Raw genomic sequence first — 18543 nt, forward strand, 5'->3', positions numbered from 1 at the left:
CCCATGGAGTATATATGGATAAACTAAAGAGAAGACAAAGGTGATCAGAGGGTTAAAGACCTGCCCCCATGGGGAGAGCACTTCCTTAACTCACAGGGGAGTTGCAAGGATAACATGCATTAATGGTCCCAAGGCACCGCACTGATCAGATAGATATGAAGGAAGTTCACCTAGTCAACTGGAGCGTAACTCTTAAGTAGTGCAGGGAGATTATGGTTATAACAATAACCCCCTGACATGTAAATAGCACCTTTTGTCTCAAATGATCCCAAACAGCTCTACAAGCTAATATGCAAGTTACAAACGGGAATCGTTTTGCTAACCACCCCCAGTACAGCCACCTCTGGGCTAAACCAGTTTCACTGTCGCCTTCCCCAGCAGTTTAGGGCAGAAAACAAAGACTGGAGTTACCACTGCTCACAGCAATGGCAAATGGGCTTTCATGGGGTGGTGTGCGTAGCGGGGGAGGAAAGTTGCAGGATTGGGCCTGATGAAAAGAAGCAATAAGTGTGGTGCTTAGCCAGTATCTCGTCAAAGGCAGGTGTGGTTTGAGAAGGACGATTATATTGTCTGAGCTGGCTTGTTTCTGCCTTCCAGCTGGGCTCGATCTCACACAGTTTCGAGATAGAGGGTAAAACCACCCCTCCGTTCTCCAGGCCAGAACACCCTGAGAACAGCTCTGGGGACTCGGAGAGCTACTGCCCCTTAGATGAGGATTCCATCCTGAGCGACTCCGCTGTCTCCACCGGCTACTTCCCCTGCTACCGAACGTATGGCGAGCTCCCACGCTACCAGCCGCCCCGCAGTGCCAGTTCTCAACCGGGCAACGCAGAAGGGAGGGCAGGAAGCAGCTGTGATGCCAGCGTCCAATGCAGCGGGTGCCCCGAGGAGGACGTGAAGGTCCCAGATACAAGAGCCAGTGACTCCACTCAGGGCTCCAGGGATCAAGGTGAAACATTGACCTGTGAGACCGTCCCCAGCAATCCCACCTCACCAAGCGGGGGACCTCTGGCTGAAGCCAACAGACACAGACCATCTGGGAAGGAAGTTGAAGGTCGAAAGAACGGAGATTCTAGTCAGCAGCATCTAGCATTGGAGAAACGAAGGGGATTTGGTCCAGAGGTGAGTGAAAACCTGAAGGAGCCTGAAGACGCCCTCACAAAGGAGGCTGCCTCGGAGTTACTCGTGCCAGGGTGCACACCCTCAGGGTCTGTGGGGAAAGACTCGGGACAACTGCCACGGGCAGAGCCTCAGAGCAGCCTGTTGCCCAACAAAGGCAAAGCACCCACATCATTACACTCTGCAACCACCACCAAAACCTCCCGCCCGAAGAAACAGCAAAAGCAATGCAGGAAGGAGGAGGAGGAGGAGGAGGGCGGCCGTGCAAAGCTCGCCCCGCTGCTGGGCCGAGGGGATGCAGTGCCTGAGCGGAAAAGCAGCTCTTGGTTTCCATGTGGGCGCAGCCTGCAGACGGGGCACTGTGAGGTACGTGTGAGGTTGAGAAGCAATGCCAGCTGGCCCCGGACACCTGTTTTGCTCCCAGCTTATGGGACTTGGTTACGTTTTCGAACAAGCACCTTTGTGCTTTCTCCCCGGTTGCCCATCCCACAGGGGAGATGCTCCCTGTAAATGTCCACAAAGTCACCTCCTCGCCCTCCTTCCAACTCCTCCGTGCTGGGACGCCTGTGCAAAGCCCGACAACAGCCCGGCAGCTGGTGTGCTGCGACCGCCGGTTATCATGCAGCAACATCTCCTTACACTCCCCTTCTGCCAGGCGTAGCCACGTATCTCATACTAACAGCGTGAGCTCTCTGGGGCAGGCAGCGTCTTTGTTCCAGTGGCACAGAACCTAACACAATGGCGCTGCGAGCCCATTAGCGTCACCACACTAGAAATAACTACTCACGCTCCCTAGCCCCAGACTCCTGGTTTGTTTCCAACTTATGGTACTTAATCATTGGAGTGCTGGAACATCTGTGCTGTCAGGGGCCAGCCTGCTCTCAGATCTGAACAGGATGGGAGGGTAACGCCCCATTGTTGCACATTCTCCAGCCAGAGAGCATGGAAAGAGAGCACGCTCATGCTTGGAGCAGAGGAAGACGAGACAGAATTCCTGGGTTCCATTCCCAGCTCTGGCAATGACTCCCTGTGTGATTTGAAGGAAAGTACAATCTCTCTGTGCAAATCATACTTGCTGAGTGGCTCTGCGAGGAGTCATTTGTTAAGATAGAAGTGATTTAAGATCCTTGGATGGAAGAGGCAGTGGAAATGTAAGGTATTATTAACAAATATTAAGCACAACAAGGAATACCCCCACTTTGCGTTTCTACAGCACTGTTCATGCAGATTTTGAGTGCTTTAAAAACAGAGCGAACCTCCCAAACCACTCGGCAAGGCAGATAAAAGACAGAGGGATCACACTGCGCTCCACTACCATTGCCCGTATGGAGCACAGCAGCTGCGGAGCAGTACTGAACAGTACTTCTAGGGCAGGAAGTGAAGAAAATAGCACTTCACACTGAAAAACTGCCAGAAGAATTGAGGGGGGCCCAGTTTAGTGACCTGAGTTGGAATATGGACCAGCATGCTAAGGATTAATACCCTGACTCTTTTTAGAAGTGTCATGAGCTCATTCATAACCACATGGAGTCAAGAGTACAGCTGGGAGGGAAATGGTTTCCCATGCCCTAAGAATTTTTGTTTCCAAAAAAAAAAAAAAAAAAAAAAAAAAAAATCATCTTCCCAGGTTGAACCAGGATGAACAAAAATCGTATCAAAATTTTACACACACCGATCAGCCAAAAACATTTCTCACAGGTCAATTAAAATAGGTCATTTCAATTTGACCTTTTAAAAGTGTAAATTAAATAAAATTCCGAAACAAAAAATCATTTTGAAAATGTCAAAAAGGGAGATTTTGATCATTTCAAAACTTTTTTTGTTGGATTAGGACAAGGGTTCTCAAACGTCATTGTACTGTGTGACCCCCTTCTGACAACAAACATTACTACCTGACCCCCAGAGGAGGGACCCAAGCCAAAGCCCAAGGGCTTCAGCCCCAGGTGGGGGGCCTGTAACTTCAGTCCCACCATCCAGGGCTTCAGCCCCAGAAAGTCTAATGCCAGCCCTGGCGACCTCCAGTTTGAGAACCGCTGGATTGGGAGATTTTTGTCAAAACCACCCCTTTTCCATAGACCGTTTCAGGCCTTCTACCCTGGTGTTGGGGTACTGTTGCCAAGGGAAGACTCACTCTAGTTTTGAAGGAGTTGGTTGATCTTCAGAGGTCTCTTCTCCAAGTATTGACCCAGCCCAAGGCTCCATAGCTGGTGACATCTGACTCCCTACTAAAAGTGCAAACCCCCTGCCATGGAGCAGGATATGAACATCCTGTAGCCCTAGCCCATGGTAGGTGACATGGGCCAGGAAATAAACATCTATTCCGTCACTGCACTTCTCTGCTCTCACACCTTTATTACAGGGGATGAGAAGAAAACGGATTCGTTGGCAAATAAAATAAAGCCCCCCAGAGCCCCTCAGTCTGGAAGGGCCCTTGGCAGTGAAATAAGGGGACTGTAGTGCTTCTCAATTTCCCTAGAAGCAAGAAAGATTGCAGAGAAATGCAGAAACGTGAAACCTCCCCTGCTGGTGCCTGTGTTCAGCCCAAAGCCATTGGGGCACAAGGCGCCTTTCCAACAGGAACTGTTAGAGGATGGCTCCAGTTAAGGAATATTGTAATGGTCCCACAAAACCCTGCTGTCAAGAGTGACAGCTGACAGTCCAGCCCATGTGCAGGAGGAGGGGCTAGAGAAGGCTCCTCCTACCAACTCCTCCCTGTCATTGATATTTGCAGATTGAAGCATCAGGAAGCGGACAGGAAGGAAGGCACAGGAAGCCATCACCACACTCTTGTCTCACAACCTCTGGCAACCGGGCCAGTGAAGAGCCACGATTCACCCCCTCCCGGCTCAGCCTGCGCTCCTTGGTAAGCTGGGTACGAAAGATCTTCAGGAGGTCATCTACGGTGAAGCCACAGGCTGGCAGCAGCCGGGGGACAGAGGAAGCCAGGGGACAAGTGGGCAGTAGGCTGAGATGGTGGATCTCCCGCAGGCGGAACCGCATTCACCCCCATTAAAAGCACCTCCCATCCACCTTCCCACCAGTAACTGGCCTCTGTGAACTTCAGGAAGATGAACGTGTACTGCCACACACCCAGGGCTGGGTATTTTTAAAAATATATTATTTCTGTAACAGCTTCTGGTTTTCTCGGCTTGGATTCTTTTTGGGAGGGGCCTGGGTATCTTCTCTCAAAGCCACCCTGGCTCCAGGGCCCTCATGCACTGCTGCGTGCACTCATTCCCCAGGGAAGTGTAACACCTCATGTTTGGAATCGCCCTGTAACTAACACAGGGCAGCACAGACCCTGCCTAGCCCTCCTCGGCTGGATAGGACCCAGGGACTCAGACCCAGGAAGGAGTAAAGGGAGAAAGACTGTGGCTACGCTGCAGAAAAGAGTCATCATACCAACACTTGTCTAAGCCCGAAGGAGAATTCATATCCATCCAGGCCAATCCATCCTCCCCAATGCCCTGCTGTGCTCAGATGCAACTCTGGCCCTTCCAGCCCATCCCAGACCCATTGCTGAAGCAGTATCAAAAGGGCAGGCCAGCATCAGAGAAATGCCCCCTTCGGAATGCTCCCAGGCCTCCTTTCACATGCAGAATGTCCAGGTCACAGCTGAATTCTGGCCTCTTTGTTAAGCCCAGTCACTGCCCGTCCTAGGGAGAGATGATCGAGTGCAGCCTGGCAGGCTTTATTGAACGGAGATTGCAGAGAGACAGACAGATGGATGCAGCTTTCGCCAGAAAAAGCAATGGAGAAAGGGATGTAGGCAGCTATTGCAAACATACACCGCACACGGAATTAGTGCCTGTAGGGCTTCCAAAGCGGTCACGTCTTTTGCTGCCTTACAGGTAGACACCACACAGCAGCAGCAGCATTTACTTACACACTTGGCATAATCAGTTTAAAATGCCCCAAAGCATGTCATCTTTTCCACCCTCCCCCCTTTCCTCCAAATATAGTGTCTGCCCTCTCCCAGGGGAGCTATGGCCTGTTGATAAGAGCAGGCAACTACTATCCAAGAGTCTCGGCTCTGGAAGAGTACGTCTGGTGATCCCAGCAAAGGACTCAAAATGTGGCTGGCTCTCTGGTAGCACAACACTGTGGCACAGCCAGCTATTTTTCCCCTGCCCCCAAAGCTCTCTCTCACACCTATCATTTGATTGTTCACAGTTGGAACAATCCTATCGTCTTACATTTGTTTCTGGAAGCTCACCGATTATAAATGTGACGCACGGGGCCATGACGTTTCCAGCCAATACCTTGCATTTGTTTAAAATGCTGTATCGGATGGAAATGGAGATAGCCAACCCAGTGAGACAATGCATAGCACGCTAGTAACAGCATTGGGATAGGACGGGACATTCACTATGTTGGTGTCATCTCCCTCAAATAGTCTTTGGGACAGCTAGCCACCAGTGGCATAGAGCAGGGGTCAGGAGGTAGGACAAGGCTGGTTAAAATGGTAGATGCCAAACTGCTGCAGGAAGAGATCTACTTTGGATCACAACATGGACAGACACACACAGGAACAGCCCATAAATAAGTAACACAGCAATGTGGGGGGAGGGGAGAAGTAGGTCTTTCCCAGGCATCAAGTTGTAGAGAGAGTAGATCATCACAACAAGTTCTGTATATCTGTAGCCTATATACACAGACAAAGCCATCTCAGCAACAGCTTAGATGCCCCTGAGTAGTACAGCCCACACCACGATAGCCTCACAGGCCAGGAATTCTCTTCAGCTGCTCAGGGCCAGTTTTAAGTGCAGATTATTTGATGCCACGTTTGCCTGTAGATGCTGCATACTGAGATGTCCCAAGCTTCCAAGGATCTCGGGGGCAGTGGTTTAGGGAGCCAGGCTTCCCTTTTGACCTGTCCACAGCTCTCGGAGGTCCACTTTACAGCCAAGGTCTCTCAAGGCAGCTTTGGCTATGTCGTCACAGTCCTGGTGCACCGTACGAGCCTGCACAATCAAGTCCTCAGCTCCCATCTCCAGGATAGCCTGAGAGAAGTCCCGGTTCCGGGAGACCAGGTTCCGGATCAGCATGCAGGCCTGTTTCTGAGGAGAGAGGGACAGGAGAATGGTTCATGGCTCATGGAGGGAGCATGGGGAGGAGCAGAAGGTCACCCACAAGGGAATCAGATGGTGCACGCACAGCAAGGCTGGGCTTAGTCTAGTGCCCGCTTCCTATGCAAGAGATTCCAACGTGCTTTGCACGAGTTGGATCCTGGCCGGGTAGCAGCCACAGATACAGAAGTGGCAGTTACTTTGCATTCAGATCGCAGATTAAAACCTGCTTCGGTGGGAAAACTAGCAACTGCCCAGGGTCATCCCTGACTGCTTCCTTCACCACCCCTAGGACCTTTCACTGCCTCTTTGGCAGACTCAAGAGATAGGCACAAGGGTCTGACCACATGGTTAAATCCAGTTTGAACAAATCCTTCCCTTAACACACAGAACCCAAACATCCCAAAGTGACTTCCTAATTCTAGACCAGCCACCCTCAAACAAGGAACACGGGGCACAGTCTGGGGAGCTGGGCCCAGGAGGCCCCTTCCGCCAGAGACGTTAGCCCATTGATTGCAACATGGGCGAGGACATCCGACAAGGAGGGAAAACGATCAGTCTTCCATTCTGGTCCCTGAATTCACTGAGCGCTGGGAATACTTTTGGAATGTGAGGACTCCTTGCCTGGGGATGTTGTGAAGGCCAAAAGTATAACTAGGTTTGCTCTGGGTGTCCCCAAACCTCTGACTGCCGGAGCTGGGGAGGGGAAGGCAGGTGGATCTCTCCAAATTGCCCTGTTCTGTACACTCCCCCTGAGGCTCTGGGCCTGGCCGCTGTCAGAGACAGGATACGGTGCTGGATGGACCATTGGTGTGACCATTCTTATGAGGTCATAGCACACACTAGCGCAAAAAGGGTTTAAATAAAACATTTTTAAACGATGTAAAATATTTAGAAAAGCTGCAGAGCAGGTACAGGGTCCTACAGGGCTTAGGGAATGAGACGGGGGTGGATTTTTTCCTGTGAAAGGGTCTCCCTTTGTCTCGGGGGACAGGCAGCCTGCCGTTCCTGTGACCACTCTGAGCAGACTCCGGCAGGAATGTAACCCCATCCACGGGGCTGGGCGCAGGGCTATATTTACACAGGCAGGAAGAGGTGTTAGTGACACAGGTACGGCTTGAAGAATGCAAACTGCACAGCAAGGTCTTGGGGACGGAACACAATCAAAGGACAATTTCCAGTCCGAATCTGGCATCAAGCAGCTCAGACAGACAGATGCCTCTGAAAGAACCACAGAACGCTGCTCCAGCCGCCACTTCTTCATCATCTTCACCACACAGCTGCAAACTCTGTACAGATCCTGGGTGAAACCCAGGGAGGCAGGGAACCCTAGGATACTGGGTTAGTAATAAAGAGCTCCGAGCCAGGTACCTGCACAGCCACTTCTCTTGGATGCACCTTCATGGCCTGAAGAGCTACCAGGGCCCCTCCACCTTCCATGATGACTTTACAGTTCTCTGGCTTGCGCAAGGCCAGCATGCACAAGGCTGCACAGCCCTGCTCACAGATCTGCGGGACCAAGAGGAAGAGGGGAATCATTGGCTGAAACAACTGCAACCAGAAGAGAGAGTCAGCACCCCCCTGAAGCCTCCCTACCCCTTATTCATTCCCCCGGCAGGGAAAGGAGGCCAGTCTCCCACCGAGCCAAGACGCCATCTCCCAGGGGATTTACACAGTGAGTCTGGTGCTGGTGTGAGATATCCATTTGATGGGCCTAGAGAACGACAGCCTCTGTTTATCACAGAACAGGTACGGCGTGGCCAACAGCCAGGCAAACACCCCCTTCTGACACCACCCCTGTTGTCCACAGAGACCTCAGCTTTGCCAATAAAAGAGGCAACTGGAGAAAGACATGGGAGGTTTTGATGGTAACATTTGCTGGCTGGTAACTCGTCCCGTATATTCTTTTGATGCAGAGGCCAGCACACAAACATCAGAGAAGAATGATTTTCAGTGATGGCTGGATCTGAACTATTGACCTAGATGTATAAAACTAAGTATCCAGTTTCCAATCCCTCGGCCATCTGGTCCAGGACCATAAATGTACGAGAACGGTAGAAAGTGGTTAACTGTTTGGATGTCATACAAACGCTTGAAAACAAGAGCGTTCAAGGGGTTAATGCATGCCTTGCTACACTGTCCATGCTGGGAGCAGAATTCTACTCGCTACGACTGCAGCTAGCACAGTTCTGATCCCAGCAGCAGCAGGGCATTGCTCCAAGTCAGAAGTAGTTCTGGGGGTTGTGAGTAGCACTGCCTGGGGAGGAAACGCAGGTGAGGGAACCGTTAATGCTGTTATCAGAACGGAAATAATGGGCCAAAAATCAGACCTCCAAACCCAGACAGACGCAGAGCTCCAAAGCACAGGGAGTCCCCAGCACACATACTGATGTATACCTGAGGGCTGGCAAGATGATGGCTCATAGCCAGCACAATGAGATCTGTTCCTCCAGTGTTGACTATGGCGTCTTTCACGTCATCATTCCCTGCGATGGCCCACATGGCGCTCAGCACCTGCTTCACCAGCTCCTGCACTCAACGACGAAGAGAACCGAGAGGAACAAAACCCACCAGATCCCGTGTAAGCCAGGCAAAACAGATCACTGCCACTCAGCCTGAAAGGCAGCACCTTCCACCTCACTCCCAGCCCTGAGGACCAGGCAGGACCAATGGGGGTCAAAGACTCTACCTGAATAGCAACATTTTCCTCAGGACTCCCAGCCCCTCACATCCCAGATGCCATTTTCCACTGGCCCCAGGCAGAATGGCCAAGTTGCCCCGTTCAGAGTAGCTGGGATTTTCAAAGAAGCCTAAGAGAATTAAATATCCAAATCCATAGAAATTCAGGGGGTTTGGACACCCAACTCCCTAGAAAAATCAGAGATAGTATGAGTATGTGGAGCATAGCCAATGTTCCAGCTTTCCTGAGAACTAGATCTATTCCTGGATCGGGGAGGCTCTATAGAACAGAGGCTGGAACCGGGGCGTTGGGTTCTCTTCTTGGCTCTCCCTCCAACTCAGCACATGCAACCTTGGGTTGCGTGCATGAATGTAGAAGATGGTAAGTGGGCATCAGCAGTGCCATTTGTGTGGTAAGAGCCCACAGGTAGAGGTTACCAAAGCCTAATATTCATGTTTGGAAAGTGCACTGAAGATGAAAAGCACCATGTTACGTACTAGGCAACATTATTCCCAACCCCCACCCATAAATACCCTCTCTTCCAGGAAAGCATCCCACTCACTGAAGAGGGACAGTACCTGATGGTCAATGCAGTCAGCCAGCAGGGCCACCATGAAATTCAAGCCTCCAAGGTCCAGAATCTCTTGACAGAACTCGTTCCGGACGGACAGGCGAGCCAAGGTGGCACAAAGCTCACGGAGAACACTGGAGTCGTCTGTGAATGCTGCAGAAGGAGAAAGACAAGGGAGGAAAATAAATAGGAGCTGGGGAGGAGGAGCTGACAGAATCACTTTCACATGGGTTTTAGAAGAAGGACCAAGCATGAACTGGTAGGTTTCAGTCCAGTTCTTAGTGGGGCAGGAGTCCATGATCCAAAACTCACCATGATAACTGACACAGACTCAAAAACCACAGACTAGGAATTGAATGGGTCATGGAGCTTGACCTCCCTTTTGACTCACAGGCCTAGGGAGAGGCACACTGGGAGGATGTCACGTGTGGAATAAATTTACACAGCTATTGCCTGGGTTGTTCGCTGCTCTCTAGCCAGGTGACTGTTAGCTCTGAAAACTGAACTCCTGACCCATCAGCTGCCTTTGGAGCAATTACCAGACTCTGCCCCTCTGCAGCACCTTTCAGAGGAGCTGAAAGCATTTTAGCAGCAGCAAACTTCAAAACCCTCCCTGGGAGGTGAGCAAGTTATTACTGCCATTTTATAAAGGGGTCACCTGAGGCCCAGAGAGGTTAAGGTCACACACAGCGAGCTGGCGGTAAATCTGGGAAAAGAACGCAGAGTCCTAACTCCCAGGCCTCTGCTCTGACCACTAAACAGCCACACACAGAACTAAAAATTAAACCTGCCGTTAAGCAGCATGACCTTGGGGTAGGAGAGCACAGAGGGCGTGAGATAAGAACCAGCAGTCAAAGGGTTAATACTACCTTTGGCAGCCTCTATGAGGATCCTTAAACCGTTGTTTTCTGATACAATCATCTTGGCGTGATCATGGGCCTGGCCAAAGGGCACACGAATGTCATCATCAAATGTCATGACCCTGAGCGCTGAGGCGGCCTCTCGGACCACGCCAGCACAGTCACCATGCCGGACAATGGCACCCGTCAGCAATGGCAGGATGCCACCTTTCACCAGTTCCTGGCGGTTCTGCTCATGTTTCAGACAGGCGTGTCGGATGCACCGGATCCCAGCTAGAGTCATTTCAGCGTCATCTGCGTTTTCCTTCAGCGTTCGCAGCAACAGCTCTTGGCCAGCAGAGTCGAGCAGGTCTGGCTGCCCATCCATGAGGGCAGAAAAAGCATGCAGGGCCTTGAGCATGGCACTTCTGTCTCCTGAGGCCAGCTTGCAGGCAGCCAGCACCACAGGACAGGCACCTTTCTGCCCAGCCAAGTAGCGGACAGCCAGCTGTTCTCTGCATTGCTCACTGAAGCGCACTAGCTGCTCACCCACCTCACTGAGTGCAGAGTCAGCAATGGATTTCCTGAGTGAGTCTAATGTCTAAGGAAGGAAAATGGGGGTTAGTGTTAAACCCAAAATCTCCTGAGAAAAAAATCCACTGGATCATCACATCTGCATATTTATAACCGTTTCGCCCCTTAAATTTAAGCAAATTTGGCATGGTGAGAAACACTAGACAGCCCAAGAGATAGCCATTAGTCTTTAGGCACACAATGGGGTGAGGATGTAAAATACTAAATGGCTAACAGGTAAGCATTAATCTTACCGGTTAACCAACCCTAACCATTAACCCCTGGCCCAGCCCCGGCCTGAGCAGTCCCAATGGCCCCAGCCCCTTTCCCTTTAACCGACTAAATGATCATTTTAATAGTTTAAACGGTTAACTTTTTTAATGGGTATTTACATCCCTACAATGGGGTCAGAGGTGGCCTAGCACTGCTCTTCCCCCTGCAGCATGCCTCACTCTTGAGCTGCAGGGACCACCTCTAGGGACGAAAGGGGAATTCAGTCCCCACGGCCCATTCTGCTCTTGGCCTCTCTGCAGCGTTTGCCTGGAAAATACCTCTTCTAATGGTGATTTTTGTAAAGTGGACGAACTTGCCCATTAGCAAGTGGACTGGATCCCACTAACTCATTTCACTCAGGCCAACAAACAGGCATCGGTAAATAAGAGCTGCCATACTGAGTCCGAATATGGTCCATCTTGCCCAGTATCGCATCTTTGACAGTGGCCTGTACCAGAGCTTCAGGGGGAGTGTTTAGAACAAGGCAATTATGGAGCGATCCACCTGTTATCCTCGTCTGGCAGTCAGATGCGTAGGGTCTCCCCGAGCATGGGGCTGTGTCCCTCACCACTTTGGCTAATAGCCATTAATGGACCTATCCTCCATAAATGTGACCAGTTCTTTTTTGAACCCCAGTTATACTCTGGCCACTACAACATCCATGGCAATGGGTTTCATTCACAACAATTTGTGTGTTGTGTGAAAAAGTATTTCCTCTTGTTTGTTTTAAACCTGCTGCCTACTAATTTCATTGGGCAAGCCCTGGTTTTTGTATTGTGAGAAAGGGCAAACACCACTTCTCTGCTCACTTTATTTATCACACTGTTCGTGAATTTATAGACCTCTGCGCCCCCACCCCCCGTCATTTCTTTTCTAAGATGAGCAACCCTAATCTTTTTAGTCTCTCCTCATATGGAAACCATTCCCTACCCTTGATCATCTTTGTTGCAATTCTCTGAACCTTTTCCAGTTCCACTATATCATTTTTGAGATAGGGAGACAAGAACTAGACACAATATTCCAGGTGTGGATGCACCATGGATTTAAACGGGACATTATGATACTTTGTCTTATTTTCTACCCTGTCCTAAGGTTTCTAACACACCGTTAGCCTTTTTTGACCACTGCTGCACACTGAGTGGAAGTTTTCAGAGAACTATCCATGGTGACTCCAAGATCTCTTTCTTGGGAAGCCACAGCTAGTTTAGAACCCATCATTGTAAATGTGTAGTTGGGATTATTTTTTCCCCCAAGTAGGTTACTTTGTATTTATCAATGTTGAATTTCATCTGCCATTGTGTTGCCCAGTCACCCAGTTTTGCAAGATCCCTCGGTAACCCCTCACAGTCTGCTTTGGATTTAACTATCTTGAATAGTCTGCAAACTTTGCCACTTCACGGTTCACTCCCTTTCCCAAATCATTTATGAATACGTTGAACAACATAGATCCTTGAGGGACCCCACTGTTCACCTCTTGGCAAAGTTATGTTCACTGCTGACCTAGGGCTAGACTGGAACCAAAGACGAGAGGGGAAAGGCTCCACATCATGTTACCAATCCTCAGACTAGCCAGTGATCCCATTTATGTTATTCATGCCCTTTTTCAGAACATCTATGGAGGTTTCATGTCAGGCTGACCCTTCCTTCTGGCCAAGAGGGGGCTGCCTGAAAGCTACTCAAGGCACTCCTTGCTCCTGCTGGCCAGGAAATATTATTTTGCACTTACATAACACCTTCCACCTGAGGTGCTTCAAGAGCTAACCCGGTACATGAATATCTCCATTTGACGAGTGAGGAAGCGTTAAAGCACGGTGAGGTTAGCCCTTCCTCAGGGCGCACAGAGAGTCAGTGGCAGAGTTAGAAGTGGAAGCCAGAGCTCCTTACTCGAACCACTAGACCACACAGCTTGTTGAAAAGCTACAATTAAGATTTCCTACCTGCAAAATGTCGTGTTTTTGCTCTTGGCCATTTTCAGAGGTGGGTTTCCGTGCAGCTTTTACAATAGTACTCAGATCAACACCTAAAAAGCAAGAGAGAAGTAAGGAGGCAGGTGTACAGGAACTCTGGTGAAAACTGTGAAGAACATTAGGCTTATGTCTTTTTACTGAGGGTTAACAAACACAGGCATGGATTATTAGGATGTTTGTGACATCCTTTGGAAGGGATACAAAACCAAAGTCTTGGCCATTTGCAATCAGAAAATACCTTTTTTTTAAAGTAAGGGGCAATTCAGGCTAAATTCCAACTTGGAAAAAGTTCATTCTGCCTCTCTAAATTCCCTCCTGCTGTTCCACCTTGAGCAGTTTTTCCTACCATGACCACTCCTTAAAAATGGGGTGTTGTAAACAACTTTGCCTCCCACCTCAGAAGAGGTTGCATTTTAGAGGCAGGTAACTGACCCTTACATGCAGATTCTCTGAAGAGCTTTGGGATCTTGCAGACCGAAGTGCCATAGGAAAAAGAACAAAACGGTTTAGAGAAGTGCTTCCCTTTATTAGCAGCCAGTTTCCAGAAAGAACTGAGGACATATTTTGGGATTCTTTAACACCCATAACTGGCTTATATGAGAGCTAAGTTAGCATTTCTAACACATACCCAAAAGCTGAGCAGACCCCTGATTTTTAATGTGTTGAAAGCATTTTAATTACATATCTGTCATATCCTTATTGCTTCAGAGTGAGATGGATTTGCAATACCCTGAGATTCAAATTGCTGGACGGCTTCTTTCGCAGCCTCATCTGGATCCATTTCAAATTCTGTGATGTTTTCTTGCACCACATCATCAAATGTTTCCTGTGTGATCCGTTTGGATGCCATTTTATTTGATTATTAAACAGGAACCGAATGGCTTCTTGACCTGTCATCAGGAAAGCACAGAATTAGACTTGCTCCAAAACATTATGAAGTTTTTGACAACGAGAAACAAAACTGTTTCCTTTTGACAGATAGCAGGGTGAGCTCAGAACCCAGAATCAGAGAAGTGTAGGACTGGAAGGGATCTCAAGAGGTCATCTAGTACAATCCCCTGCACTTAAGGCAGGAATACATAATAACTAGACCATTCCTGACAGGTGTTTGTCTAACCTGTTCTTAAAAACATCCAATAACAGAGATTCCACAACCTCTCTAGGCAATATGTCCCAGTGTTTCACTACCCTGACAGTTAGGAAGTTTTTCCTAATGTCCAGCCTAAACCTCCTGTGCTGTGATGAAGATGGCTAAGGAGACTGGGAATAGGATGTAGAGCCCATCACCTATATAGGTCTTCAATTCAAATCTGGCCCAAGTTGGTAATGACCAGAAGGTATTACCATCTGACACCAGTTCAGTGGCTGTGGTTGAAGGGAGTTTGAGGTTTTCATTCCAGTTCCCAATGGAGTGGCACAAAGCAAACCATCATATTTGGTGCTAATTGAGGCCCCTTTGTTGGCAGTCTCAACGGAGGCCAAGTTTATTTATTGACCACGGAGACTGAACGCCCATCTCTCTGTTAGAGGGAGCTCTTCATTCTCAAGAGCCAGGCATACCGTCAGAGAAGAGCATGGAGAAGCTTCATTTGCTGCTACCTATTCTGCATCTATTGCGGAGATACACAAAGGATTTCAGTCACCAGTGGTTCTCAGTCTGGAACCTGCCCTAATCTTCCTTCACCAGCCTACCAATCCTGATATCACCCCAACAATTCATGATTTGTTCTGTGTTTTTTTTAAAAAAGCCATCATCAACTTGAAATCTAATTAATTAAAAAAATATTTAAAGCAGTTTTAGATACACCATGGTGAGGTGACTATAATTCAGGACTGGGAACCAGGGCTCCCTAAACTCTATTTCTATTTATATGATTTAGTTGTGAATTGATGATTTAGATGGGAATTGGTCCTGGTTTGAGCAGGGGGTTGGACTAGATGACCTCCTGAGGTCCCTTCCAACCCTGATATTCTATGATCATATGATTCTCACTCAGCTCCTGAATCCTCTTAACAGTTTCTGCAGTTTTACAATCACATATTCCCATTTTTTAAAACATATTTTCTCTCCTGTTGCTGTGTGAAAGCCTCACAAAAACAACCGGGGAAATGGACTATACCGAAAGAGATGACCCAGAAAGCACCACTAAAAGTTCAAGACAGAGAGAAAAAGATATATATTTCCTTTATCTCTTTTAGTTACAGTGAACTTGGATGTAACACTGATGGATCAAATTCACACGAGTTAATTTTTTTTTAAGTTGACACTGTCCATTTATAAGCATTTAAAAAAAAACTGAGGCAATGAAGATAAGTGACTTGATCAAAGCCAGAAAGTTTCTGTATGTGATACCTCTGATTCGGAACACAAGAGTGTCTTCTTTTTTTTTTTTTTTAATTAAAGTATTGTGGCAACATTTGTGTAGTTTACCATTCCATAAAATATTTTTAATTTGATTCAGACACAAAATCAGAAACAGAATTTGAGGGGCCCTGGTTCTCAGTCCTGTATTCTAGCCATTTCACCATGGCACCAGATCCCAGCAGTTACAACATTACATACTTTAAACATTAGCAGGGTAACATGTCTATCCTATTGATTGTAAGCTCTTTGGAGCAGGTACCAGGTTTTCCTCTGTTTTGTATAGTTTCCATTGCACCGTGGCACTCAATAGGTAAGAGTAATCTCCAAGGAGAAGCTGTGCTTTTATCAGTTATCATTTAAAATTCAGTTACAAAAAAAAAAAAAAAAAAAAAAAAAAAAGAGAGAGCAAAAAATGCAAAGCCACAAGACTTGGAACAAGGGGTCTTTGTTCCTGACTACAGACGCGAAGGTTCATATGGCACTGATGTCACTGCAGCCCTACCTGTTCACAGCTCTGAACAGAAACTGCTGAGTTAGGACAATGGCAATTTTGCCAGGCTGTGCTGGTGAGCCAGTCATGGGAGAAAGAGCGGACTGCATGAAGATATGACACCGCATTCTGAGTACCTGCCTGGGCAGATATTTATATGATCGAAAAGCCATAAGGCAGATGCATCCACCAGGATGCAAAGATGGTCAAGGAGAACTGGGATAAGCCAGTGCTTGGCCCCCAGGACTGGTATTTCAGGCACTAACAGCAGGTACGCTCAGCTTTTATCCTTAGCTTAAAGATAAGCCTCTGTGCTGGGCTCCACCTTCCCTACCTGGGTCTCCACAATCTATCGGGCCCTGTAGCTTGGGATAGATAGGAATGGGGTGTTCGCTAAAATGCCACTCAGCTGGTCGGTAATGAAGGGCAGCTCAAGCCTTGCATAGGAGAGGATGTCCCCCCCCCCCCCCTTATTGCATGGCAGCTGGAGGAGAGGAGCCAGGCACGTGTGGCCCCGGGGGGAGATTGGAAAGAACGGGGGCCAGCCTAGGGGAGAGAGGGGCTGGCCAGGGCTGTGTGCGAGGCAAGCGGGGTATTGCTAGGGTACAACGCAAAGGGCGCTGGGTGGGGGTTTATGAGGGGCTGTGGGGCCCCCCCGGGGCGGGGGGGGGGCGATTCCCCATGGCGGGGGGGGGGGCGATTCCCCATGGCGGGGGGGGGGGGCGATTCCCCATGGCGGGGGGGGGAGGGAGCTACCCCGGGGCGGGGCGGGCGATTCCCCATGGAGGGGGGAGGGGAGGGAGCTACCCCGGGGCGGGGGGGGGCGGGCGATTCCCATGGAGGGGGGAGGGGAGGGAGCTACCCCGGGGCGGGGGGGGGGGGGGCGATTCCCCATGGAGGGGGGAGGGGAGGGAGCTACCCCGGGGCGGGGGGGGGGGGCGATTCCCCATGGAGGGGGGAGGGGAGGGAGCTACCCCGGGGCGGGGGGGGGGGGGCGATTCCCCATGGAGGGGGGAGGGGAGGGAGCTACCCCGGGGCGGGGGGGGCGATTCCCCATGGAGGGGGGAGGGGAGGGAGCTACCCCGGGGCGGGGGGGGGCGATTCCCCATGGAGGGGGGAGGGGAGGGAGCTACCCCGGGGCGGGGGGGGCGATTCCCCATGGAGGGGGGAGGGGAGGGAGCTACCCCGGGGCGGGGGGGGCGATTCCCCATGGAGGGGGGAGGGGAGGGAGCTACCCCGGGGCGGGGGGGGGCGATTCCCCATGGAGGGGGGAGGGGAGGGAGCTACCCCGGGGCGGGGGGGGGCGATTCCCCATGGAGGGGGGAGGGGAGGGAGCTACCCCGGGGCGGGGGGGGGCGATTCCCCATGGAGGGGGGAGGGGAGGGAGCTACCCCGGGGCGGGGGGGCGATTCCCCATGGAGGGGGGAGGGGAGGGAGCTACCCCGGGGCGGGGGGGCGATCCCCCATGGAGGGGGGGGGAGGGAGCTACCCCGGGGCGGGGGGGGCGATTCCCCATGGAGGGGGGGGGAGGGAGGTACCCCGGGGCGGGGGGGGCGATCCCCCATGGAGGGGGGGGGGAGGGAGCTACCCCGGGGCGGGGGGGGCGATTCCCCATGGAGGGGGGGGGAGGGAGGTACCCCGGGGCGGGGGGGCGATCCCCCATGGAGGGGGGGGAGGGAGCTACCCCGGGGCGGGGGGGCGATCCCCCATGGAGGGGGGGGGAGGGAGCTACCCCGGGGCGGGGGGGGGCGATCCCCCATGGAGGGGGGGGAGGGAGCTACCCCGGGGCGGGGGGGCGATCCCCCATGGAGGGGGGGGGAGGGAGCTACCCCGGGGCGGGGGGGGGCGATCCCCCATGGAGGGGGGGGGAGGGAGCTACCCCGGGGCGGGGGGGCGATCCCCCATGGAGGGGGGGGAGGGAGCTACCCCGGGGCGGGGGGGGGCGATCCCCCATGGAGGGGGGGGGAGGGAGCTACCCCGGGGCGGGGGGGGGCGATCCCCCATGGAGGGGGGGGGAGGGAGCTACCCCGGGGCGGGGGGGGGCGATCCCCCATGGAGGGGGGGGAGGGAGCTACCCCGGGGCGGGGGGGCGATCCCCCATGGAGGGGGGGGGAGGGAGCTACCCCGGGGCGGGGGGGGGCGATCCCCCATGGAGGGGGGGGGAGGGAGCTACCCCGGGGCGGGGGGGCGATCCCCCATGGAGGGGGGATCACTGGACTGGGTCCTCTGGTGAAGCCCATCTCAATCCCTTCCCCCCTCACCTGTGGGCCTCGCTGCTCGCCGTAGCTAGGATCCGCCCCGGTCAACAAAGACCGAGAGACGCTCTGAGAACGGGGCTACCGCACTGACCCGCTTCGGCCGCCATACGCCCTCCGCAGCGCAGAGAACCTCACCACACCACGCTCTCCCCGGCTCCACTCAGCGGGGCGCCACAAAGCTCAGAGTGCGCATGCGCACCGCGGCCACCACTTCAGCGTGAAGAAACTCACCCCATCCCACACGGCCCAAAAAGATCACGGAGACTGCGGACTGCGCAGGCGTCCGAAAGGGATCTCAGTGCGCGTGCGCCACAAACGCACGCGCGTTCCTCCAGCGTT

General features: G+C 51.7%; 1 protein-coding gene across 1 annotated transcript; it reads right to left on the bottom strand.

Moving 5' to 3' along the window:
• Positions 1 to 4789: 4789 nt before the first annotated feature.
• On the bottom strand, positions 4790 to 18356 carry ARMC6 (armadillo repeat containing 6). Its single transcript, XM_054013587.1, has 8 exons — positions 18208 to 18356; positions 13821 to 13981; positions 13062 to 13144; positions 10309 to 10879; positions 9447 to 9592; positions 8586 to 8717; positions 7560 to 7697; positions 4790 to 6179 (listed from the first exon to the last, which is right to left on the bottom strand). Exons 2-8 carry the CDS (start codon positions 13939 to 13941, stop codon positions 5967 to 5969), a joined length of 1404 nt encoding a protein of 467 aa, XP_053869562.1. The 5' UTR covers positions 13942 to 13981; positions 18208 to 18356; the 3' UTR covers positions 4790 to 5966.
• Between the last annotated feature and the right edge of the window lie 187 nt (positions 18357 to 18543).

The sequence above is a fragment of the Malaclemys terrapin genome, chromosome 24, assembly GCF_027887155.1.
Source record: "Malaclemys terrapin pileata isolate rMalTer1 chromosome 24, rMalTer1.hap1, whole genome shotgun sequence".
Taxonomy (NCBI): domain Eukaryota; kingdom Metazoa; phylum Chordata; order Testudines; family Emydidae; genus Malaclemys; species Malaclemys terrapin.